The sequence below is a fragment of the Ixodes scapularis genome, unplaced genomic scaffold (genome assembly GCF_016920785.2).
Source record: "Ixodes scapularis isolate PalLabHiFi unplaced genomic scaffold, ASM1692078v2 PGA_scaffold9__187_contigs__length_104089568, whole genome shotgun sequence".
Lineage (NCBI taxonomy): Eukaryota > Metazoa > Arthropoda > Arachnida > Ixodida > Ixodidae > Ixodes > Ixodes scapularis.
Genome location: NW_024609884.1, coordinates 85,266,123 through 85,292,831, shown reverse-complemented (window position 1 = coordinate 85,292,831; position 26,709 = coordinate 85,266,123). Strand labels below are relative to the sequence as shown.

General features: G+C 44.7%; 1 protein-coding gene across 1 annotated transcript in view; it reads right to left on the bottom strand.

The window, feature by feature from the left end:
- LOC8029199 overlaps positions 1-25,496 on the bottom strand; it is a 30,863-nt gene extending 5,367 nt beyond the window's left edge. The window contains exons 1-6 of the mRNA XM_029977684.4: positions 25,242-25,496; positions 24,971-25,105; positions 24,750-24,914; positions 23,339-23,459; positions 20,656-20,786; positions 12,715-12,773 (exon numbers count right to left, since the gene is read on the bottom strand). Coding sequence (XP_029833544.3) covers positions 12,715-12,773; positions 20,656-20,786; positions 23,339-23,459; positions 24,750-24,914; positions 24,971-25,105; positions 25,242-25,344 — 714 coding nt within the window. The 5' untranslated portion in view covers positions 25,345-25,496. The remainder of the gene's footprint in view (positions 1-12,714; positions 12,774-20,655; positions 20,787-23,338; positions 23,460-24,749; positions 24,915-24,970; positions 25,106-25,241) is intronic.
- Between the last annotated feature and the right edge of the window lie 1,213 nt (positions 25,497-26,709).

The following is a 26,709-nucleotide window of genomic DNA, read 5'->3' as shown; positions in this document are numbered from 1 at the left end:
TACTCCATAGCGATATTCCTAGACCGCTCTAATTTTCGATGGAGTTTTCCCACTTTTCTTAGAACAACTACGCCGGGTGTTTCTGCAAGGACTTTCAAATATCCTTAAAAATAAGGTGTTTGAGAAAAAAAAAAAAAAACACCTTTCCGGAAACAAACTGCCAGCCATGGCAGACATTAGGAATTGCAAGAAACATACTAATTATAATTAGCAACATAATTATCCTAAATTGACCGATTAACTTTTAAGTTTCTCACGCTTTGAAGCACGTGGGAAGCACACGTGTGCGCTAAAGTTGACACTCCTGCAGCAGACGCAAGGCCGGCGATGAAAAAACACAAATAATAAGAATATCATCTGCATTTTTGCATCGCCAGCCTTGCCCTTGCTGCACGAGCGGTAACTTGTTTCAGGGCACGTTTGGGGGAGAGCTTGCTTTCTGCACAGCACCAAAGCTGAGGAATTAATACAACTGATCCGTCTCCCAACCTAACCGGCTACCTTTGGAGGGACTTTCCAAGGATTATCTCACCGGAGAACAGATGATGTTGCTTTCAATACCGCGTCGCGGGCTGTTCGGCATCGTCCTCCTAGTTCGTTTACCTTTAATGCCAAGCAGAAACGTTTGAAGTGAAGGCACTCGGGCCAAGAGCTCTTGTTCTCACGGTGGAAGATAACACAAAAAAAACAGGGCTGCATTTCTGGGATGCTTCACTGCAGACTACAGTCACCGACCGGTTTTTCGGACTCTCATAATTCAGACTTGTTTGATATTTCGGACCTAAAGGAGGAACCGTGACTTACCCCAAAGAAATATTGCATATTCACAACCAATGTTTCGGACAGCTTGAAGTTGAAAGTTTGATTATTCGAGCTAAATCGTCGTGAGCGATCAGCGGGAAACACCACCAAGAAGCGGCCATTTTTAAATCTACGTTGGCTGTGACTGGATCGGTTTGGCAGCGCTACTTGAGTATTCCTAAGTCCTACCACTAGGGTAACGCTGTATGGCTTTTTTTTTTTTTCTCTAGTTGCGCGTCATTATCATCATCATTGTTGCTTCCATTTTGCTTTGTTCATTCGCCATTGCAGTCATGGACCTGCACCTCTCATCTTGACTCGGTGAATCGTGTTTTCGGACTACGCTGGCTTGGACGTCATTGCCCCATCTGTTCTTCCACCACCGTGATCTGTTGCTAAGCGCAGAAAGTAGTACTCGACCATAATGCTAGGAAAGATTAGTTAGATTAAGATTTTAATGGCGCAGCGGCAACGGTGGCCATAATGCGCCAAACAAAATATGTATTACAGATCAAGAGAAACAGATGGTATGCTAGAGAAACTTTTTACAACTGGTGTAGATATCCAGTTCAGTTAATAAAATCAAAAACTCGTCTAAGTGGTACTAAAGTGTTGTCTCCAAGTAAAAACATAGGATGAAAGGGAAGATGGCCTCTAAAAAATTCAGGACAACATGATATGCGCGGTTGATGATAAAACCTACACTCCCACAGAATGTGTAAAATTGTAAGTAATTCCCCGCAATGGGCACAAATTGCAACATCTTCGCCACTGAGAAGGTACAGTCGGCCGCAAAATTTTGCGGGACATGGGAGCGCCAGCCAAACTGCCTTGCCGCGCCGTCTCGTGGCCTGCTGCCTGGTGTCAAGACCAGCGCATTGCGCATGCGTGGCCTTTCATACTAGGAGGATTGTCCTGTTCACTGGCTTCCGTCCGACGCGCTCCCGATTACTGCGACCGGCGCAAGATGCCGCTTCGCAACCGCTGTGCAGCGAGTCTGCTTCAGCCGGCGCGACGGGCAGCCAAGCTCGCTTGAACCCTCTTCGCGTCGCGGTGCACTTTCTAAGGGCCCTAAACTCGTCAAACACAAAGTATGAGCCCAAAGTTCGCGGAGCGCGCCCATTGGACGTCGGCGCAAAAAGCGCAAAGTCATCGTCGTGATGAGCCCATCGGTGCGCTCCGTCAACTTCGGCCCCAACTTTGTGCATGACGAGTTTAGAAGCCCAGATAACATTTCGCTGAAATGCTACCGTAGGTAGCATATACAGGAACTCTATGCATAGCGGTTGCGAAGCGGCACCTTGCGCCGGTCGCAGTAATCGGGAGCGCGTCGGACGGAAGCCAGGGAACAGGACAAGCCTCCTAGTATGAAAGACCGCGCATGCGCAATGCGCGGGTCTTGACACCAGGCAGCGGGCCACGAGACGGCGCGGCAATGCAGTTTGGCTGGCGCTCCCATGTCCCGCAAAATTTTGCGGCCGACTGTACATATGTGTCAAACGAGAATGGCCAATTCTCAAGTGGCAAAGCAGAACCTCAAGGTGGCGGTTTTTGAGAAATGAACTCTCCCAGATGCCTATTATGGGTTTAATCACATGGAGCTTGTTGTTGGTTTCAGTGTCCCATTCCAGCTGCCAAGTCTTTAAAAGAGATTTCTTTAGAAGTGGTTTAAAATCCTGGTAGGGCAGGCCAAAAGATACTATTGAGTCTGTGGCGGATGCAGCCAGGCGATCTGCATTCTCATTTCCTGCGATTCCCACGTGACCCGGCACCCAGCAAAATTTGATATTACATCCAAGGCGAAGAGCTCTGTTTACTTTAAAACGAACATGTTGTGTAAGTACATTCTTTGTAGAAACTCTGGAAGAAATAGCAGATAGGACACTTTGTGAATCGACAAAAATGACTGCGTTCAATACACTGTTATCCAGAATATGCTCAATGGATAATAAAATACCATAGAGCTCTGCAGTGAAGATGCTTGCCATTGAGTCAAGCTGCACAGCTCTTCCAAAGTTACTAGAATAAACTGCACAACCAACGGAACATAAAGATTTCGACCCGTCAATATAGTACTCTGCGCAACTGCTAGATATCCTTTCTTGCAAAGATAGAAACTCTTGCTGAAGAAACTGTGGAGCAACGGTCTTCTTACTGTATTTGGTGAAAGACCAGTCACAACATACGGGTAGCTCGTTCCAAGGGGCAATTTTCTCTATAGATTTTAGCAAGTTAACACCACTTGTGGAAGGGACAGGGAGGTTGAGAGAGCTACAAATACTTTGAACTCGAAAACCTAGGGGGCGCACAATTGTTGGCTTGTTTTCAAACAAATTACAGAGCTGAGGAGTGTGTAAAATACTATAAGCAGGATTTTTTGGATCTGAAAGCACTTTGTAATAATAAGACAGGCTCAAGCACTGTCGGCGTTTTTCAAGAGACATTTGGTGCGTGTCCACATACAAGCTTAATACGGGTGATGTGCGAAATGCCCCAGTGGCAAGCTGGAGTCCGGGGTGATGAACCGGATCCAACATCCTTAGTGTGGATGGTCGTGCTGAACCATAAACAATCGCTCCATAATCCAGGCGTGACCGAACCAAAGCATTGTACAGCCGTAGGAGGCATCGCCTGTCAGACCCCCAAGATATATGTGACAGCACCTTAAGGATGTTTGAGGATTGCAAGCACTTCTGCTTTATTTCCTTTAAATGAGACTTGAATGTAAGCTTTTTATCAAAGATCATGCCTAAAAATTTATGTTCGTGCTTCACCGATATTTCTGTGTTATTCAATTGTAAGATTGGATCCAAAGAGAGACCTCGTCGTAGGGAGAAGGGCACACACACAGTTTTCTCTGGGGAAAATTTAAAACCATTTTCATTTGCCCACTCGCTCATCCTATTTATTGTGAGCTGCAATTGCCGTTCACAACTAGAGAGGTTGCAAGACGAAAAAGATATTTGCACGTCGTCCACATAAAGAGAGTAAGAAACGGATGACGGTATAACTTGAGCCAGACTGTTTATCTTAACAGCAAATAAGGTGGCACTTAAGACTCCACCTTGGGGGACACCATTTTCTTGTAAGAAGACACTGGATAAAGTCAAGCCTAATCGAACTTGAAATGTATGTTCACTTAAAAAGTTCTGTAAGCAACGGAGCATGCGGCCACGCACTCCACAGTAGTACAGATCTCGAAGGATACCATACCTCCATGTAGTGTCATATGCCTTGTCTAAGTCAAAGAACACAGACACACAATGCTGCCGGTGAACAAAGGCCTCACGTATGACGGTCTCAAGTCGGACCAGATGGTCCATGGTCGACCGTCCAGCCCGAAAGCCACACTGGTTAGTGTCGAAAAAGTTTTTCTCCTCCAAGAAAAACATAAAGCGGCGATTTATAAGCCTTTCATAAGTTTTCCCCAAGCAGCTTGTAAGTGCTATGGGGCGGTAGCTTGTAGCAAGAGAGGAATCTTTTCTAGGCTTCAGCAAAGGTATAACGTGGGCACATCTCCAAGAATGCGGAAAAGCAGCAGCTTCCCAAAGGTAATTGAAAAAGGACAGCAGGTGGGACAAGGATTCATGAGACAGGTGCTTGATCATCTCGTAGTGAACTCTGTCTGGCCCAGGTGCAGAGTGCTTTTTTAGGCTGAGAGCAACTTCGAGTTCACACATTGTGAACGGTCTTTTGTATGCAACAGAGCTAAAGCCTGACATAGTGATTTTCTGTTTTTCAGCAGTAGACCGGAACTTTACAAACTCCGTACTGTAATTGGAAGAACTAAAAACGTGCTGAAAATGTTCTGCGAGGAAGTCTGCTTGCCCTGTTAGAGATGCTGAGATTGAAGGAAAAAGTGGAATGCTGAAAGCATGATACTGCCCGCGAACTTTTTTTGAGACGATCCCATACTTCTTTAGCAGTGACAAAACTATTTAAAGGTGAAACATACTTTGTCCATGAAGCCCACTTTGCCTGTTTTCGCGTCCACCGAGCTTGTGCTCTTTTTCCTAAACTCGATCAAGTTACGGAAAGTTGGTTATCGCCGAAAAGTTCCCCACGCCTTGTTCTGGCTTTTCCGAGCGGAAGTACATTCCTCATTCCACCAGGGCTTGCACCTCCGGGGAAGATTTCCTGAAGTCTGTGGAATTGAAGCGAAAGCAGCATTTATAATGCATTCTGTAACGTATAGCGTCGCATCCTCAGGAGTCATATGAAGAAACAAGGAGGGATCAAGGGTTGCTTCTAAACCAAAAATAGAATAGTCTGCCTTTTACAACTTCCATCGCGGAAGTCGAGTTGGTATTGATGAAACTGGTAAAACACTCTCTAAAATTATGGGTAGATGGTCGCTGCCAAAAGGATTGTCTAAAACGTTCCATGAAAAGCATGGAAGTAGAGATGGCGATGATAGTGATAGGTCAATCGATGTAAAAGTGTGGTGGGCAGCACTAAAAAATGTTGGTTCTTTCTTATTCAGCAAGCAGATTCCAGTTGATAATAAAAGTTGTTCAACAACTTCACCTCGAGAGTCTTGACGAGAGCTTCCCCACAAAGGATGGAGGGCGTTAAAATCACCAAGGATTAAAAAAGGTTAGGGAAGTTGGTTTATGAGTGCTTGGAGTTCATGAAGATGCAGCGGAACATTAGGTGGTAAGTAGAGTGATACTAGAGTGATGAGGTGGTCAAGGAGGATGCGAACTGCAACTGCCTCAAGTGAAGTTTGTAAAGGAACTTCAGCGCATGCCACTCCACTTTGAACCACCACTGCTACACCACCCGAGTGGTTTGAGGAATGGCGGTCTTTCCTAAAAACTTGTTGATGACGCAAAACCTGCGTGTGCGAGTCAGTCAGGTAAGTCTCCTGTAAGCAAATAGCAACAGGATGGAGCTCATCAAAAAATGAATTGATGTCATCTATATTACGAAGAAGGCCGCGGCAGTTCCACTGCATAATGCCTATATGCTTAGCCAGTGCAAAGTGAATATCAAATCTCGTAAAAAGTAAAATGAAGTGATTATGGTTTAAAATCAATTTTTTTTTTTTGCGCGGGGCATTTTTCTTTTTTACAGCCTCTTTCTGCTGGCCAGTGGAGTCACTGGTGGCAGAAAGAGAAGAGTCAGATCCAGCGGAGGGACTTTCCTTGCCGGACTCGGGTCTCCCCTTGTCCATAGGCTCCTCAGGGGGAGCCGGAGGGAGACCCGCTGGGGTCGGCAGCTTTAGCGGCTCACTAGGTTTCTGCGGAGTCGAGACGCAGGGCTGGCCCCGGCCTCGAGGGAACAGGGTGGCAGAGGCGGCAGGGGGTGCCATCCCCTGCTTCAGGGTGGACGTTGAAGGAACAGCGTCCACTGTGTGGTTTGGGTGCAGTGCCGTTGGCACTGCTCCCATAGGTTTTAGAGGGGACACTGACGGGAGACACACACCCTCTGGAGGGGTCTGTGTTCCCGCCGATGCCATCACAGGCCGTGCGGGTCCCCTGCGCACGACCTCGGCATATCCTACTTTCGAAAGGAAGGAAAAATTTTTTTTTTGCCTCATGGTACGAGATGCTTTCTGTGGTCTTCAGAGTCAGTACTTCCTTCTCCTCCTTCCACTTCGGACAAGAGCGCGAGTATGCTGGATGACGACCATCACAGTTGGCACATCTCGGTTCACTTTCGCAAGTGTCGGCAACATGCTCCTTACTGGAGCACTTTGCACAAGTGTCACTTCCTCGGCAGCTCCGTGACCCATGGCCGAACCTTTGGCACTTAAAGCACCGCTGAGGGTTCGGCACATGGGGGGCGAACACGGCACTGGAGGTAGCCTGCCTTTATGGTCTCTGGTAGTGTGGTGGAATCGAATTTCAAGATAATATGTCTTGTTTTTCGTTCGAAACCGTCTCGGCGGAGGGTGATGGGGCGTGCTCCTACAACCCCTTGGCTGGCAAGGCCCTCAACGAGCTCTTCCTCAGATGTTTCGAGCAAGTCGTTCTCAGAGATAACTCCCTGAATGGTGTTCAGCGTGCAGTGACATGTCACGCTAACCTTGTAATCTGAAACGGAGTTCAAGGCGAGAGGGACGTCACATTGTTGTTTCGTGTTTATCTCGACCAGAAGGTCGCCCGATGCCATCTTTTTGGCATTGAAGTTCGTACCAATAACTCCTTCAAGGACTTTTGAAACAAGGAAGGGAGAAAGCTTTGCAAGTGGCTTTTCAGCCTCAGAATGTAGGACAAGAAACTTTGGAAATTTAAAAAGCTCAGGGGACTTTGCGGGATGGTAATGGACTTTAGTGCGGGCCCTTTTCAGCGCCCAATCAGTGGTTTTTTGTTTAGAACCAATATAGATGGGAAGGGAAGTTCAGTGCCCGGGTGCACCGCCCACCACGGAGCCCGACAAGGGGGTAGGTAATGTGCCATAACAAGAAAGGCTTGGCTGACACAATTACTCTACCAGTGCTGCCCGGGCACTATACCCTAGTGTGGTTGCAGGGACAGGACCCGTTTCCACTCAAGGTTGGCCCTTGCCGCCTAAGGAGGTGAAAAAGGAAGGAAGAGAGTGCAGAAGAAAAGAGAAAGAGGTGGGAGGAAAAGTGAAAGAAGGAAGAAGAGGGTAGAAGAGGCGACTGACTGAATCATCCTGGTCGGGCCAAGCCAGGACACCCGTCTACGAGAAGCAGGGGTCGAAGCGGTGTATTGCCTTGCCCGGGGGGCCCCGAAGGGTCCAAACATACCCCGGGCTAGCTCAACCACCAGGGTTCCCTTTTCCCCGGACACGGGTTAAGCCACGCACAGCCAGATGTGGGTGGGCGAACCCACATGGCTCGGGGTTCGTAGTGACGCCACTCACCAAGCACCTACTAAAGTAGGTGCCCCCTGCGTGCGGGTATGGTGGCCCACATGGCTGGGGTCCGTGGTGACGCTACTCACCAAGCACCTAGCGTGCAGGCGCCCCCTGCGGGGCTCGGGGTCCGTGGAGACGCCACTCTCCAAACACCTGCTTTCAGAGCTGCCCCCTGCGGGGATGCTGGGAAAGAAGGCAGCGATTCTCAAGCTAACAGATAGTTGCCGAACGCAAACGGAGGCATAACTTATTTACGGCTTTTTAAAGCCCGTTTATATGTAATAAAAACAAGTTTTTTAATCTGCAGATTTTTCGGATTGCTCTATTATTCGGACGTTTTTTCAATCCCTGCCAAGTCCGAAAAATCGGTCGGCGACTGTATGTCAAAACGCGACAGCATTTCGATGCACCTTCTGTGAAGGCTATATTCCGCCGATTAAATTAAGAGAAATCTTGTTCCCCCGTTCGGCCTTCAATCGTAACAGAATGAGTCCACCTTGTTCCTCTATCCCTAGCCAAACGCTGTTCGCTCTTTTCCAACATGTGGTGGGCACAACGAACCTGCTGAGCCTCAATGAATCGCCGCTTCTGAATGGCGATGTTCTCTTCAGTTTGCTCCTTTCACTTGCGAGGCATAGTGAAGACGTAGAGCACTATCCAGCAAGTGAAGACGTAGAGCACTATCCAGCAAGTGTATACGTCTTTCATCATAGATCTCCCCCTTTAAAAAGTGTGCCCTCTGTTGGAAACTGTGGAATCCCAGCAGAATGGCAGACACAAGAGCGAGTTCCTTGCGTTCAATTGCGCCTCGGCTGCACGAGCCCTTGTGCAGCGGGAGCAGAAATCGCGGTGACTCGCTCGCCTCACCTGCACAATCCGCGGTGTCAGTTGGGGTCAATTGGTGCCAGTTGAGGTTGGGGTCGCAAGACTGATTGTTCTTCCTTCCCAATTGATCTCCTTACCACCCTCCCGTGCATGTGCTTTCGTTTTGTACCACAAAACAATATTTTTTTGAGGGGAGGGGGAGGGGGGCTGTCAAAAGAAATGTTAGATCTAAGGGTACACAACACGAGCATGAAAAAAAAAGTTTAAACTTCCAGAAAAGGCAGGAAAACTTGGAATGCGCAACACGGGTGGAAAGCTGTGCAAGTTGCACTGTGCAGGCTTCAACAGGCCATTTCAGTGGCAGAAACTCTTTAGCCGCAAGGGGTCGCAAGAATCTTACTAGTTGCATTATCATCAGCAAAACTGCAGCGGCCAGTGAGCTTTTTCTTTTTTTTTTTTTGAAAAGGTGTACTTATAGGTTTACATTTCTTTATTGCCATTAGAGATCAACCTCCCTATTTAAACAATAGTTGCAAAAAAAAAAAAGGTTGACCTGTATTTGAATAATAGGCAGTTTTCAGCAGCTGTTGAAGTCCGTATGGAATAAATTGCTATGTGAGAGTTGCGTTGCTTCCAAAAGCATTCTTGGTTGTTACGTTTTCCCGGATCATAGGCTTTTCTTATTGCGGTACCCTAAATTGTATCAACGAGGTTTTACTGTACAGTCGAGCCCAGTTATATCACTTGGTTATTTCAAATTATTGTTTATATCAAACAGTCCAAACATCCCCTTGAAAAGCCCATGTAATAGTATAGGAGCATTGTCTTTTTGTATCGAACTCCCATGGGGGGGACACTCGATATAGCAAGATAAAGCAAACAAAGCCTGGCCGCCTGTTACTTCTCCTGCCATTCGATTACGCTGCCAATGGCGAGCACATCCCTTGCCGGTGTGAGCATATCACTTGCGTTGCGCTGCTGGCAGACCCCCAAGCCAGCATACACACGGGAAAATACACACAGCGAAAGAGCAGTTGTGGGTAAAGGGACACAATGAACCGTAAAAAAAAAAAGAGTGGAGGATGGCAAAAGCAAGGAGAAGTGCACGTAACGGATGTAGAGAGAGCAGGCCCGCTGTTGGAACGGTAGCCTGCGCCTTTTCCCCAACAATGCTGATGCTGCGCGACTACCTAGCCCCAAAATAAAATAAGCAAAAAAAAAAGTAATGCCACATCAGAGCACAGCTCTTGAGAAGAAGGGGAAGGTAGGGAGAGGAGGCTATGTTCCTCCTCCTCATCCGTACCCTCCCCTCCTCCTCTCCTGCTCGCCTTCCATTTAGGGAAAAATTTAGCACAGTTTTTTTCCCGCTAAACTAAATTTCCCAGCTAAATGTAGCGGGGAAATTTTCCGCTAAATTTAGAGGGGAAATTTTCTCGCCAAATTTAACGGGGAAATTTGTTCCGCTAAATTTAGCAGGGAAAATTATAGGCTAAATTTAGCAGGGAATTTTTCCCGCTAAATTTAGTAAGAAAACTTTTCCACTACATTTAGCGAAGAAATTTTTCCGCTAAAGTTAGCGGGTAATTTTTTCCGCTAAATTTAGCGGAGAAATTTTTCAGCTAAAATTAGCTGGAAAATTTACCCATAATGCAACGCGCAGTGACGACATCTGTGATGTCACTGGAGACCCTCGTGACGTCATCATGGGAAATGTCCCATAATGCACTGCGCAATTACGCCGACGGCGACGCCACTCAAGGCGGAAACAGGCGCGTAAGAGCTACGCTCTAAAAAACTCTTCGGGAAGTCGAGTGTGTCGACAAAAACGGTGGTGCAATCGCGCTTTGAACACCTTATCTTTGTTTACCTTTTTCTTTTGCCGTTATTGCTTTGCCCGTTTTTTTTTTTTTGCTGCCTAAATTTAGTGAGCTTTTTTTTTCTTGCTTGCTTAACTTTTTTCTATGGATCAAGGGATTTTTTTAATGCATCTCGCTTTTCCGTTTTCCTTTTATTTATTTTTTTATTATTTTCGTGTTTTGTCGCTTGTGCTGTGTGGCGGTCCCGGCCAGCAGCGCGAGCGCGGCAATGTATGCAGTCTTCGCCAACTACGTTCTACTGTATTTAGCGGCTCTTAGATGCTCTAGTATTTGGTAAGCTCCCGTTTGTCACGACCTTCGCTATTAGCAAAGACGCCAGGAAATTTCAACTCGAGCTTTCAACATATTTTTGTATATCAAATTATTGATATACCGAACTATTCTACAATCTCCTTTGAATTCAATATATCCGGGTTTGACAGTTTAAAAACTTGAAGAATAGCGTATGACGATAGCTTTGAAGACTATGTATGTCAATAATGACAGAAAGACTGTTTTCATGCTCCACAAATGTAATTTGTGTACAGAATACTCAAGAACTTTTCACACTGCTATACTTGTGCAATGATCACTCCACAAGTAATGCACCAGGGCTGGGCAGAGATACTCCAAAAAGTATTCGGAAATACAAATACTGAGATGCATTTGTCTTACGCAACGGGATATCCCCGAGATACTTCAGCAGAAACGGCGATAAAGTATTTCGGAATACAGATACAGATACTTATAGAAATACATTTGTTCCCGAATGGTGCTAAGTGGGGAGGGTGTAGTTTGTGGCAAATGCGAATGGTGATTTATGCTTGTTCTCCTCTCTTTGTGCCAATTTATGCGCTACCCCTTGCCTGAAACTCTTTATTTATCATTAATGCCGCTAAAAAAACATGCTACCCCCGTCGAACCACATAGCTACAGAACGGTAAAGACTGCGTGTCATGCTTGACAAAAGGCGTCTGTCCGAAATGAGCCCTGTTTTGCCGGGAGGGCGCATCTCAAATTGTCGTCTTATATGCTTCTGTGTCACCCAGTGTGGGGAGATTGGACAACAGGGTCATACTTTTTTCCACTGAACTCCTTCACAGCGTTCGCTCTGCTAAATTGGAAACAGTGGAGGGCTTTGCGATTGTAGGTGACTGTTAATCTTGCAAGTAACCTTCTTTAAACCACAGTTGTTTTTTTTGTCGGTGACTGAGTTAGATTATGTTATCGGGCGGGTTCATGTTACAAATTCCGAAGCACTTTGCACTAAACACATGTTTTTATTCTTTAAAGTTATCTTAAAAAGGGCAACAAATGTAACGAGATACCTAAGTCTGGCAAAGTATCGCGATACAAGCGATACACTGTAATTGCATTTCACTACTGAAATACAAATACATTTTTCAAATGTATCACGATACAGAGATACAGATACTTGAAAGTATCTCTAAGACACTATCGTGATACATTTGTATCGCGATACTGCCCACCATATTTTTATCAATCCTCCTTTGTTGAAATGAATGTAGCAATTCACAGGTGCACTCTGTGACACTGTCAGCACAAACAAGCAATTGCTGGTTTTCTGTTTTTCTCTTAGTATCAAAGGATTGGCATTAATAGTGGCAGAAAGTGTTTAGTTGGGGTACTAAGCTAGGTGGCAAATCTTGATGCCCACCAGTTCCCTTTCGAAGTGAAATGCACAGAAAGCGCCGAAGTTGTGTTGAGAAAATCGTGTGGTACAGTGTACATTCTTTGCTTCTACTAATTCTTAGTTTGTCCTTTCCCTGCAACAGATACTAGCGTACCATCCATTAAACGGGGCCACTCGCCTGAAAACTCGTCTGAAACAACAAGTCCCATATGAAGGGCCATTTCAATTGTAAGCAATATTTATGAGATATCTGTGAGGCATAATTTTCATTATAAAAACAACAGAAAAACACAGCGTTTACCATCCATTAAGGTGTTCAATTGGCACAAACTGAACTCAAAAGTGCAACTGTAGCAGGCACGATCACAAACATACATTGGCTTCTGTCAGGATGCAAAAACACAGCACACGTCCCTTGTCATTTGTACAGACGTTTAAGAAGAAACACCCCTTTGTTAATCGTACAAGATTAGAGAAAAGACTGAAGTGCCTTCCCACCAGGACCATTGATTCAATCCGGCACCATCAAATAATAATATCAGCTAAACTGGTAGCCAATATTCCTGACCGAAATTCAAAGACGAGGACTGCCTTGTGGTTGCCGGCGTCTGCAAGTCAGCAGCTCAAAAACGCTAATTCCAGGTTTAATCACGAGGCAATAAATGCCCATGTTCCGAAGGAACAAGGAATGGCAACTACATTTGGAGAAAATGTCGCAGGCAGCTCGAACTTGGCCGACAAGTCACTCACCTCAATGGCCCCTGTCGTGGTCTGGTAGAAGCCTCCCGAGAATGGGACGGTCGAGGAACCTAGAGGGAAGGAAAACAAAGTATTTTATGCACATGTAGGAAGCAGTCTTTGATTTTCTGCTATCGACAAATTACGAGAACCGTCACATAAGCAACTCATATTTAGCAATCTTAATATATAGCAACCAGATAAAGAAGCGGAAGAAAAACCAAATGCCGATTAAATTATGTGCGATTTGTGAAACTACAAAAGAATGATGCAGTGGAACATTTTCAAAACATTAAACCCACAAATATAAATTTATCTTCAATGGAGATGCCAAACATCCATGGCAAATGACAAGTTTTCATGCAACCCCCGGCAACCGTCGAGGGGACATGCCAACGTTTCTTCCGTACTGGCTTGCCACTTGTCTAGAGGAAGGGCACAAGCCATGATGGATAATCACAGGAATGATGTTCATTGTCTTTTTATGCCACCATGGTTGCACTGCATACTAGTTTCAGGCCTATGTCCCTCGCCCTAATGTGCCATAGGCACGGCCACTTCTTGGTATTGATACTTGGTGGTTCCTGCCAAGTAGCAGTATGAAACTCGGCTTCTACCTTCATGTAGTATTTCAGCATCGAAATACATTTTTTGTGTAGTCCTTGTATAATCCCAGGCCAATGTATTTCATTTCAGTATTCGATAATTAGTGACCTTGAAGCGAAAGCTCAAAAGTCTGTTTCCTTTCTTCTTTCATGCTTCAGAGGGGTAGAATGTACAGTGAATGGGACCATTAGGCTTTGTTATCAAGCAGACTAAGTTTTGTTTCAAACAGTATGACCCCGACATTGGCGACTGTCTTTCCTATTTTCCAAAGATAACATATCTTCCGGAGTGCTTCAGTGGAGCAACTACTTTTGTAGAATCAAAAACGTTAAAGGCACTCTGGGTACGAGCTTCACAACTGTACACATTTTCTGCCCAGCCCCATTTACTAGGGCGAGCAAAAAATTTTCTCTTTGAGATCATCAGAGAAAAGAACATCATCATATTCCAAGGCGACGTGTTAAAGTGACTGCAAAAAAGGTACCACCAACATGGGACTAGAGGATGCTTACCTTTCAGGGATATTTGGGTAGATAAAAAACAAATTTAGAGGCTCTCGTGACATTGCTTTGAAGGCGTACAATATATCTAAAGGAGAACTGCATTGCAATCGGCGTGTAAAGTATTTCAATTTACTGAAGACTCGCTTAGTTCTCACAACTTAATGTTAAAAAAAGAAAAAAAAAAGGACAATTTTATGTGAAAATATTTTCGGGCTCGAGAACGCCCAAGTTCAACCTCAATCTTTACCTCACGGTTAGTATGAGTTTTTGTTTTCATTGGAGCACCCGTTTTTCGCCTTAGAGGTACAAACCCTGTCAACGAAGCCCACCTATTACCACCTCCAAGCATGCTCTTTATATGCATTAGAAAGAGAAAAAACAATATTTGCATGGTTTAAAACTTTTTTCGGTGTAAAAACGCTCTTCGTTCGTTTTAATATGAACCCGGGGGGGATCGGGGGCCAAGTGGGCTAGTGCACACCAGCCCGGAGCATTTGGAGCGAAAGCTCGAGCTGCAGAACCCAGAGATCCTGGGTTCAATCCCCACCCCCACCCCTTTTGATCCGGATGAGCATCGTACTGGCGTGCGTTCGTGCATCACTACTGCATGGTGCACGCTAAAGACCCCAGGCTAGCGGTTGTACTGCACTGGCTAAATGTCTCATCTACAGCTGGGAGACAAGTTGCCCATTGAGGCAGACTAAGTTCTAGGCTGTATAAACATACACACACCCCAATTTCTTTTTAACATGAACCCGTGTTTGTTGACCCTTGTGTAACGCTGAATCTCGTTCGCTAACACGACTCTTTGCCCAAATCGGCAGCGACTGATCAATGAGCTATTTGAAAAGCTACTGAAGTTACTATATCAGAAAATAAAATATGTAGCACATAGGTATTTCGTTTCTGTTTTACAAATAGTAACTTTTTCCGTTACAAATAGTAACTTTTTCCGGTTATATCACAAAAATTTTTTTTTTAAATGTATGTGAGTATCAGTGCCCCGGCAAAATGTATTTCTGTAATTGTATTTCCAAATACCTTTTGTTTTTTTTTTATTTTTGAAATGTATTTCCTGACACATATTGTGATACTTTTGTATGGATGTATATCAGTATCAGTATTTTAGCAGTCTTTGTCGTGTATCCCAGTATTTGTATTTCTAAATAGATTTTAGAGTATCTCTGCCCATTCCTGGCAAGCGCCGACTCAAAGTGGGAGATAATTGTGGAAAACTGTGGGATGGGCACTTGCTAGGTTCAAGAGCAAAGATGCAGAAGGCGCACACGGTCGGGTGGGCTCTTGCTTAGCCCGTCCACTGAACTCGGAGAGGATATCGTTTGCCAAGCTAGCCGAGTGTGCTAGCGCTTCAATACGGAACTTGGGCATTCTTTTAACTGATGAGAAAGCCCCCTACGACACTGAACGCAGTTTTCGTGCCAGTGACACTCGGTCCAAAAACTGACGCAACTGTACCTAGGCCTAACCATGATTTCACCATCTAAAAATGGACCACAGGCACATGGAAAGCCTCCACAAGGTAATAATTTTTCATATACAGGGTGTTTCACGAAAGGTGGACAAATTCAATATTGCGAAAACTATGCGTCGCAACAAAAAAAGGCTTGTGTCGATTTGGTCCTGGGCCAGGACCAAAACGGACCAATTATTAAAGTCCGGGATAAGTAGATTGTTAACTATTGTTGCGTAATTAACTTTTTTAATATTGGGTTTAAGGGCATGGTTTCAATTAGAAAATTGCTTAGCATCATCGAAAAACACTAAATCAACAAATTGCAGAAGAATCGAAGGCACGCGAAGCATTTTACAGCTTTCTGAAAAACCGCACAAATTCGACGGGTTCTTAAAGGGATACTACAACGAAATTTCGGCGCTCATTTTTTGGTCTATATGTGTTCAAAGGAGCAGCATCACATCGAACATACCAATATCTTGTTAAAAAAGTCACGAAAAGGAATTTTAAAACGAATTAACGATTAGCAAAGAGCACCTGGTGGATGTCGCTAACGCCTCGCTTGTAATGCCCGTCTAAGAACCTTGACAACTAGTGACGGAGGTTGTCTCGCCTCCGGCCACGACGAGAGAAGAGGGGCAGGAGGAACTCCCCTCTTCCCGCGAATGCCTTTTGTGTGTCGCAGAAGTCGCTATTGTCCCCGTACAAGATTACAGAAGATTATCCCGCCACTCAAAATTCGTACAAAAGCAGCCGCTTCGGTGGCTGGAACGACTAGGCCATCCTCTCGGCGTCAGCCTCGCCGTAGCATTGCTCGTCCTGAGACGACCTACGTCACGATTGCGTTTGATGTCACGTGGCCTCCGCTGGGCCTTCTCCGAGCGCTTGCCAGAGTGGGCCGTTTATAACGAAAAGTACAGCCACCAGGCTCAAAATACAAACGTGCGACTGTCATTTACGGATATTGTGGATCATATTCAACCTATTTTTTAACACCACGGGAATGTTTCAGATTTCGTTGAAGTATCCCTTTAAGTTTCAGTTTGCAATTGAAGCGCATCTCGACCCCGACGGCATTGCGCCCCGTGGAGAAATAGTGCAACGAACCTCAGCTGCGCTGCGCGAGGACAGCGCAGCAGAGGTTGGTTGCACTATTTCTCCACGGGGCGCGGTGACGTTGGGGCAGAGATGCGCTCCGATTGCAAACCGAAACTTAAAAACCCGTTGAATTTGTGCAATTTTTCAGAAAGCTGTAAAATGCTTGGCATGCCTTCTATTGTTCTGCAATTTGTTGATTTAGCGTTTTTCGATGATGCTGAGCAATTTTCTAATTGAAACCATGACCTTAAACCCAATATTAAAAAAGTCCAGTCACGCAAAAATACTTAACAATCTAATTATCCCGGACTTTAATAATTTTCGTAAATGGGCCCCTGGCCCAGGACCAAAACGACAAAGCCTTTTTTGTTGCAATGCTTAGTTTTCGCAATACTGAATTTGTCCATTTTTCGTGATACACCCTGTATAGTGGATAAGTAAAGGGAACACCATTCTGCATATTTTCCTAACGATATGTCTGAAACCCTATCAGGCCCAGGCGACTTCTTGACATCAAGTTTAGAAGCAAATAAAAAATACCCTTTTAATAAATCTGAATATTATTAGTAACTGCAACCAGTAATATGTGTACCGTATTTTCCGGACTACAGTTGAACATCGATTTAACGAAGTCACAAGGATCCGCTAATTATTTCGTTAAATCGGGAACTTCATAAAATCAAGGAAGGGAGACGTTGCGCATAGGCTGCGCGGGGAATCTGAATTTGTTCGTTAAGTCGGAAAATCTGTGAAATTGGGTTTTGTAAAATCGAGGTTCAAGTGTATAAGTCGCACATCCATACATTGAGCCGTTTTTGCATTAAAGTTTGTATACAAGTTGCACCTTTGTATAAGTCGCACCTCTTTGCACAGTTCACGCCACGGGTTTGTTCGTATTACGCGCATTAGTATAGGTAAATCAGAGTTTCGCACAATCGGCTAGATCGCACGTACCGTTTGACGGGCAACTTTGACGTTTTGACTAGCAAGAAATGCCCATAGCACAGCGCTGTCTGGCGAGGGTAATCGAGTGTTTCGCAGCAAAAGGACTTAAAATGCGCAAAATGAGAAGGCAGTCGGCTTTATTTGAGCGTACACATGCCGAGCGAACGAAAGTTAAACGTACCAGACACTCATCAACCAAGCTTTGGAACACTAGGCCTAGCCGTGGCCAAGTCACGGAGACGAGATATATCTTGACACACTTCTTTGTGTACTGCTAAAAGATCAGCTAGCCGCAATCCTTCCTTTTACAATTTAGCAACACGGCTGGAGCATGGCAGATGATAACTCCTCATCAAACAAAAAATTAGAAAGACGCGAGAAAATTTTCTGCAAAGCGTGTATACCAGCCCTCTTACCTTTCAGTGTTACTGGACTGAGGCAAAATAATACAGAACCATGGCTGAATTAGGCAACTTCGATCACATAAGGTCACTGTAAAAGATTTATTCTCACTGTCTCGCCTATCCACATTGAGCCGCTTCGAGGAAACCGTAAAATTTCTCACTTTCCGAGGCAATTATGAAAAGTGTAGAAGAGTGCGGCGACAGCAGTGCCTCCTGGAAGGGGCAACACTACCTATGGCTACGTAGTTACAGTACTCTACGAAAGGTGGTGCGCGGCGCATAAAAAAATGGCGTCGCACCGTGAATATGAAAAAAAGACCCGCATAAAAGTTACATCGTTGTATAAGACGCACCAAGGAAAATGTTTGAAAAAAGCCTCGACTTATACAACGGAAAAAATGGTATTTGATAATGTGGAATGATTTGGACTAATCCTTTTCATCCAGCATCAAATGGCTTGGCAAAACGAGCTGTTTGCACAAAGAAGGATTTCCTCAAGGAAACGGAGGGAACAAATCTCAAGCTCCAACTTGTCCAATGGATGCTCTCGTGCTGCAGAACACCCCGTCCAAATGAACAGCCCCCCACCCGGCTACACCACTGATGATCACATAACTAGGCCCTCTGGTTTCCAGTATATACATTGAAAACCAGAAATCCCGGGTTGACTGCATTTTCCTCAACTTTTGCAAAGTGTGCGACAAACTTTCTTACAAACTCCTATTTTTTAAACTTAGTAAACTTAAAATAGGCCCCAATGCTTTGTCATAGATTCAATGTTTTCTAACTGATTGTTTGTCGTTCGTTGCTACAAATGAAGCTAATTCTTGTCTCAGCCCTGTTACTTCTGGTGTTCCCCAAGGGTCCGTTCTAGGGCGCCTTTTATTTCTTACTTATGTTAATGACCTACCAACAAGTGTATCTTCACCCATTAGTTTATCTGCCAACGACTGTGTAACCTACCGTGAAATTACTAATGAAACTGATGCCGCACTTCAATGTGACTTGTTCAATGCGGCAAATGTTTCTTAACACTAACAAATGTAGAGCTGTGAGGGTGTGGAAACACGTTACCATCATCATCCTCAATTTGTAACATTCCTCTGCAGTTTGTCTTCTTATAAATATCTTGGTGTACATATTACTTCTACCATGTCATAGAAAGCTCATACTGATCACATCATCACCACTACTAATTCTATGCTTCGATACCTAAAAATAAACTTCTCTTCAGCCCCATGTCCATAGAACTAATTTCATACAAAGCACTAGTTTACTCAAAAACTCGAGTATGCCGCAGCAATCTGGGATCCCGGTCAAACAATGCTCATGAATAACATCGAAGCCATGCAAAATCGTGCAGTGTTTCATATTCTAGATCTATCATCGCACGGGTAGGGTCTCATCAATGAAAACCACTCTATCACTACACCGAAAAATACCCCATCTATGTCTTTTTTTACAAAATTTATCATTCTAACGCCTCACTGAAGGACTCACTTTTTCTCACCCATCTTTTACTTCGCAGCACGTCGATCATCACTTTAAAATAGGCATACCTCACTCCAAAACCACATCGTACATTGACTCCTTCATTCCTAGAACGTCCTCTGATATATTTAGAGTTGCACTGATTAACCACTTTTGCTAAACATATCAGGCTGAACAATCTTTACTTTCTAGCAGTAGTGCATTGTTGGCCTTTGTTATTTATTGGTGCGTCTTTTGTGTGTTCTTTTTCATGTTGTTTTTACCCACACCCCTCCTCTGTAATGCCCTCTCGACCCTGACGGTATTGAAATAAATAAATAAAAAATAAAAATAAATGTATGGCAAACATTATTCAACACATTGCTGTAAAAAATAGGCATTGGAAATCCAGCAATTTCTTGGTGCAATTTTTCATTTTGTTCCTAGCATATGAAATATATAGATATTACTATTAAGACACTGGTTCAGTGCAACTATCTCCCTCCAAAGATATGTCATCAGAAAGGTTCAAGCAATTTAGCAAAGGAGAAACAGTTCTGTCCTGCTCCATACTGCTGCAACTTCTGCTTGGACTCACTCGTTTCTTTAGGCAATCTTTGCGCTGATCTTGTGCACTCGAGCCGTGCACAAACACAGATATCGCCCTAGTACAAAAACAACACCCTAATGTGAACACAGAAACCAGAAACTATAGACCCTTTGCAGCTGCTGTGCATGGGCGCCGCCATAACTGACCTTCAGTTTTTGTTTCCCCTTCTCACTTTTACTTCCCTTCATTATTACCATAGCAGGCTAGGTCATTGCCATCCTAGATTTTATTCTGTCTTTCTCCCCAGCATTGGCCTTTGTGGAGGCTCGTCCACACCAATTTCAGTGGCTCGGTATCTCGGTAAAACAACAGAAGGTCAGCAATGGCGGCTGTATTCTGGCGCGTGTGCAAAGCGTCTATAGTGTACAGTACTCAAAGGCTAAAACAACATCAGGGACTTGAACAGTCCATTTGTTGGGGAAGTTTTGCTGCAGAACACTTCTATCTTGGAAACCTTGGGCAAACCAGTTTTACGGCAACGCCAAGACAAAACAATTAAGAACTTGGTAGGCCTTCAGCCACGGGCACGACATCACTGCTAGATGATGATGATTTTGGGGGTTTATGGCACAAAAAATGCGAGGTCATCTGCGGCAAGCTAATTGAAAGAATCATTGTACTATGGGAAGGTTTTCACAAAAGTATAACGAGAAAGCTAGAATTGGGTATAAAAAGCCAATATTACCAAGAAAGTCTATTACTCGTCTAAAAAAGACTAGAGGATTCTCTCCCACAAGGCGATCAAGATGAAATGGGATAAGGTGTTGGAAAAATTCAGGGATATCACTGCTCGAGTGCAAGCCGAACTGTGGGCCACAGTGTAAGTGAGGAAAGCTGCCTCACCATTGCAAGGTGGCACTCGGAAAGGGATGATGTCTGAGTAAGGCTGCAGCATTTGGTTGAGGTTCAGCATCACGGACTCCCTGGGATCCTGTGGCTCGCCGGTTCTAAACGGACCGGAACGCTGTTTTATCCTGAAAGAGAAACGGATAAATTCCAACGTTTTGCCCACGTGAAGGCAAGGTGATAAAGGTCGTGCCTCGATGGAGCCAACAGAAGCTAAACAACACTCAGCGTTGACGGCATGCCCAATTAAAGGACAGAGGAGGAAGGACAGGAGAGAGGCTGATGCATAGCTCGCATTCTCCACTTTTGCTAGCCAATGAACCGATCACACCGGGAATGTGTGACGCGTTTGGCTGCATCACTCAACCGAAGTCGCTAACGCCGAGTTGGAACTGACGTCAATTTGAACTAGGCTCTCGCTCCAAAATTCTTGGTACAAGTTTAAATTTTTGTTTCTGCCCATTTCTGCCAGTTTTTTCACTAAATAATTTATAAGGAAACTCTGTTCGGAGATAAAAATAAAAATTGGGCAGAATAATGAGTTGCCTGGAAAAAAAAAAAGCTTAATCTTTAGGGATTATTTCTTTTTTCTTACACAGATTTTCAGAGCAATTGCTATGGTCGGTTTTGAACGATCACACCAACACCTTGTTGCTGTTCAGGTCACGAAAAAAATAAACGATTTTCAATGCAAGAGCCACTGAGGAACATCAGCTATAGAAACAGATGTGTTCCAGTGGCATTTTGTCGGTCTTCGAGTTATACCTCCTCCACTGTTGCTGGACACCTGAGACTTGTTACATCCAGCCTCATTAGGAATATATGCCACGTCACAAAAACAACCTTGGAACATGAAATATATGCCAACTGGAAAAATGGGTACCTGAAAGTAGAAGGCTTTAGACTTTGCTTGAAGGCTCAGATGTTAGCTTTACGATTGAGGCTTTTTTTTTTTTTTTTTTTTGATTACTTAAATACTTTTAAACCTACCTTGATTCTTTGCATAAAGTTAATAGATGCAGAATGTGTTGTGTGTCTTAGCCTCTGATTTTTTGTCACTTGTAGACTTCCAGATGTGTATTGGTCTCTCTGACTTCTCAACGATTTCCGACATCTTTCACATGTATCGCTCCCTTTGACTTTTGCGGTTTTTAGATTCGTTTGAGGGGCCAAGCCACGCACAACGCATTCTGCGTCCGACTTCCCCACTATATATAGCGGGAAAGCCGTATCACACATTTCTGTTATTGTTGTGCTCTGGACGGCAAAACCAGTCCACAGCATTAAAAATTTGAAATAGCAACTGACTCTGCAAAACGTGCAAATGAATGTGAAAATGGACCTTGTGAGTTGTGTCCATTTCTTTATCGTTCCTCATCTCGGGCTTGTAAAGGAAATGAATGTCCTCAGTTTTGAAATGATGGCCACCACGAAAAACGCAGGAAGTCTGTTAAACACGGAACAGTAGCACTTCGAATATCGTCAGGAGAGAGTGACCATTGATATACGGCTTCGAAAGATAACAGCACACAAGGCTGAGGCACCCCTTTCTCTACACTTCTTGTTTTTAGAGCAAACATGTATGTTGGCAACCCTGTCAAGCACCCGCACAGTAAAGGCAACAAACACGAGGCCAAGGGCTGGCGGAAATTGTATAGGAAAAATTAAATGAAGTACAACTAACTAGCACAGCTGGGGGACAGGTGGGATGAAGGAAAATTGGGACTCCCTCCCATGTGGTTCCAGCCCAGTCTCAACTTTGTCCACCGGTGGGTTCGGTATTGGCATAACGCCGACAAGGTTTAACCAGAGGAAAATTACAGACAGCCTTGCTGGGGGTCTTTCTGCTAATAAATAAGGTTTTGCTTGATTTAATTTAGATTTTTTTACTTCTTTACCAGTATATGTAGTTTAAACATGACAGATTGATTGATCAATCCATTTGATCGCTGAAAACAATGTGGAAAAATGACTAAATCTAACAGTTGAATTAACTTAATGATAAAAACCCTAACTATACTTGAACAAAAGCAGCTTAATTTTTTAGTTCCTGGGAGAAGCTGTATATGCTTTTTCTTTGATATTCTGATTTGCTTGCAATATGACATTACCTTTCTTTCTTTTTTTCTTTTTTTTTTTTCATTTTTCTTTTGTGTTCTGATTTGCATGCAATATGACATCAGATAATTGACAAACAAAGCAGAAGGAAACTTCAACACCCTGATTTGCTCAAAAGAGCATCGCTTTTTGTTTGTGTTCAGCATGATATAAACCTTTCTTGCTCAATTATTTTTTGTTTAATTTAAATGCACATTGAAATCATCAAATTATACACAAACAGTAAACTAAAGACATTTGTGAAACTGCTTTTTGCTGGAAATGTTTGATTTAAATCATTCTAGGGAAACCGGTGTTATTTAAATTATAACTTAAATCATATTTAAATCATCTTGATTTTTATTCTTTTCTTTCTGCCCGCAGGTCTTCCCGGCAATCACCCCAACAGCCTGGTGATAGTTACTCAAATGCTTGGCTTGGGACGGGAGGGGGAAAGGGGGGAGAGGAAGAGGAATCATGTTCTGTTTAAGTTTTAGGCTAGATGAAGCAAGCAACCATCCATTATAAAGGGTACAGCCGTTAATATCCATCCATCCCGTCGTCCCAGAAGGCTGCAGCTCACCTGAGCAACTGCACAATGCCCGCGCAGCAAGCGACAAGAGCCAACCCGGCCGCCAGGCAGCCCATCACAATAGGAACCGTGTCCCTGCTGTCAAACAACGGCGTTCCAAATGCATTGGGGACTGCAGAGAAGAGGAAACTATGAGCCTGGTGTGGAGAAACAGATCAATGAGCACAGAACAGCCCCACCAGTGCAAGGAACCCTGGCCGAATGCAGCGAATAGCGGACGAGCAACAACCCAGTAACTGCTAGCTTGCACAATGGCATGGCTTAGGCTGGGAAAAAAAAAAAAAAAAAAACTCATCTTGCAGCACGGTGGCATTGAATGGGAATGCTATTGGTGACGTGCACAAGCAAGTGTGAGCCTTCCACAATTGGCCAAACGGTCGTTACTACATCTTTAATAAGATTAATTCTGCTTTCAGTGATATCAGACTCCCCTTTGATGGTGTTGAATTAAGAACATTTTCGTTTTAAGCATCCACAGTGCGTTTTACACACACGGTTCCTACCCGTGACGTCACGGATAGGAATCATAAGCCACCAAAACATCTCGTAACCAATTGAGTCCGAACGTGCTACTGCTACGGGGCACCAAAGGCTCGTCCCGACTCTCGGCTATCGGTGTGCTGCATAGCAGTGTGTACGAAAGTCACTGGATCCTGGGAAAGTAATGCCATTGCCATCTTTTCCTGGTAGCCAGACACAAACAGATACGAGCATACAGACGACCAAACTTTGCGAGGTGACTGGCTGATTGATCTCAGTTACCATGGCAATCGCCATTTTGGTCCATTCAAATCTTCAAACCTTTGAAAGAAACGTTCTGAACCAGTTGCCCCAAAATCGCTATGGAGCATCATCGTACTGAAAACGTTCCTCGCCAATATAAGCGTCTTTGGCACTGTGTATGTAATCAACTTATCAGTCATGTTTATCTCCACAGATCTCTTACTATGGTGTTGTAGTTCTTGCATATTTCAAGACAGGAAAATGATTTTTCAATGCCGCCAAGCACAGACGTCGCATGTGGTGGCGGGGCACGGATGTGCGCTTGTTTTGCCGGTGTGTAGACAACAAAAGCTCGGTATTTGAAGTGTCATTATAAAGCAACCTGTCACCGGGAATTTCTATCGGCTCAGCAAGAATAGAAAAGGCAAAGAGAAACTGCTCATTCCATGAACCAAAACGGCGGCCATACGGGAAGCTTGGCACTACTTTTTCAGGATCCAGTGACTGAGTGTGTACCAGTGACATAGCCAGGGGAGGAATGGGAGGGGCTTGTAGGGCTTCAGCCCGCCCGCCCGCCACGAAAAAAATTCCTGGCTACGCCATTGGTGCGTACGACAACGTTCGGCACCTCGCGAATTGCCTGCACCGAGCAAAGTGTTCAATTGGCATCTGAGCTTACTCTCGATGCAGCGGGTCTGCTTGTCGTGACTCTTCATGTTGAAACCAAACTGGCACTGGCATATCTTGGGGGGCAGTTGGGAGCGGCCGAACTCGCCGCAGTAGCTGTGGCGGTCGTACGCGATGCACTGTTCGGACGCTTCGCACTCTTCCTTCAGCGACACGGCTGAAAGAGAAAGATGGCTCAGGCATCGAAATAAGGTGCGCGCCACGCGAACTCACCTTCAGCGCATCGGTGTAGGTTCACGATCCACAAGAGGCCGCCCCTACACGTGCAGTTGTGGTAGTCCGGATGGCACCAGAACTCTGGACCCAAGGAACTACACTGTTCCGACTTGTTACATAGTTTGCCGAACTCTGGAAAAACAAACGACACAAGAGGCCCAGTTACAGAGTACCAAAACGCTTCTGCGGGGCAAAAGTGGGCGGGACTGCTCGGCAGCGTTCTAAGAATGCGTAGCAAGCGAGCAATATTATCACTGAGGTAAGTCACCTGTGGTGGTCGTCACATCTGTGCGATTTTGAACACTGGATACAACAGGCGACCAGAACAACAATACTCCCGCCAGAAGTCGGTTTGTTATGCTTATCGCCATTCGCACGAGTAATCGAGTGCGCAATCTACACGATTAGTTCGTGAGAATCGTTACAAGCTTCCCGCAGAACGCGCATAATAAATATTTTCCCGTCGCAGCTCCATAGCACCGAGACATTGGTTACATTGGTTATGGCGAGTGCTGAAGTGGCCGTTGCACTAGCCGCGAAGACGTTGAGCAGTTGCGCACTTTGGCGAGCTTTCGTTGCTTTTGTTCTACTTTCGTTTCAGCTCAACGTTAGTTTCAGTAAAGAAGGTTAAAATACTAGGAGGGGCCAAATTCCATCTTGTTTGAAGCCTAGTCATAAAACGTTTAAACAACAGTAAAGTGATTGGGACCGTTCGGCTGGGCCAGGGGGCGCGCTGGAGCGATACCAGTGGCGCCGCGCCGTGGCCCAAATTCGCCCTACTTAGCCCAGCCGTTCGCTGGTTCGTTCGTTGGCTGGTTCGGCTGGTTCGCTCCCATCGCGCTGCCAGTTGCAATGGCGGGCACTGCGTTGAAGCTTTCTGTCCGTTAAAAAACTGTGATAATTTTTTAGGGAGGCGAACCTCCGCAAAGAAAGGTTGCCTGTGTGTCAGGTCTCCGGGGTAGAGCAAACAATCCAGGCCTAGGAATATTTGTCGTTTGCGAATGTAATAGCTAAGGTGGTTCCACCTACGGGGAACCATCCTATAGCTATTACATTAGGAACATCTAACATCGCCAACACACTCAAATTGGTCGACCCAGGGATGTTTTAGTGTCTAATTTTGTGACGCACTTAGGAAGTAAGTATGCCTGTTGTGGGCTAATTACATCATTGTAATATTATATAGGAAAACTAGAATACAGCCGTCAAAATTTCTTTTCAATTAGTATGCGTTCAAGTCAGTACGCAATAGGGGTTACACTGCCTAATTTTTCCCCAAGTCTGTTGCCGCTTACCCGCTTTCTCTTGTTAACATCGGGGAACAAAATGGGCGGGTAAGCAAAGTGAGCTTGGTTCTCAAATTTAAAGTATTTTATAAAAAAAAATGGTAACTGCATATTCGGGTTTTGTTTGTAGACAGCCATGGGGAACCATCGTAGCTATTACATTAGGGACTTATCGTAGAACGTCAGTGTCGGATTGCGGGCCCCACGGGCGCCAGCTCATACCGCCTTCAAGCAACGCAAAACCCCTGCATGCTCTCGCGTGTGACCCACGAAAAGTCCCTATTAATGTGACAAGCAAGCGTAGGTGCATTACTGAATCATGCGACAAGATAGAGAAACAATAATTAAACCTCTCCTCCGCACAGCCGGCGATTCATGCTTCTGGCGATCTTTCTTGAATCACCTCCCAGGTACCAAACAAAACTTTTCGGGACGCGGATACCTTTCTGT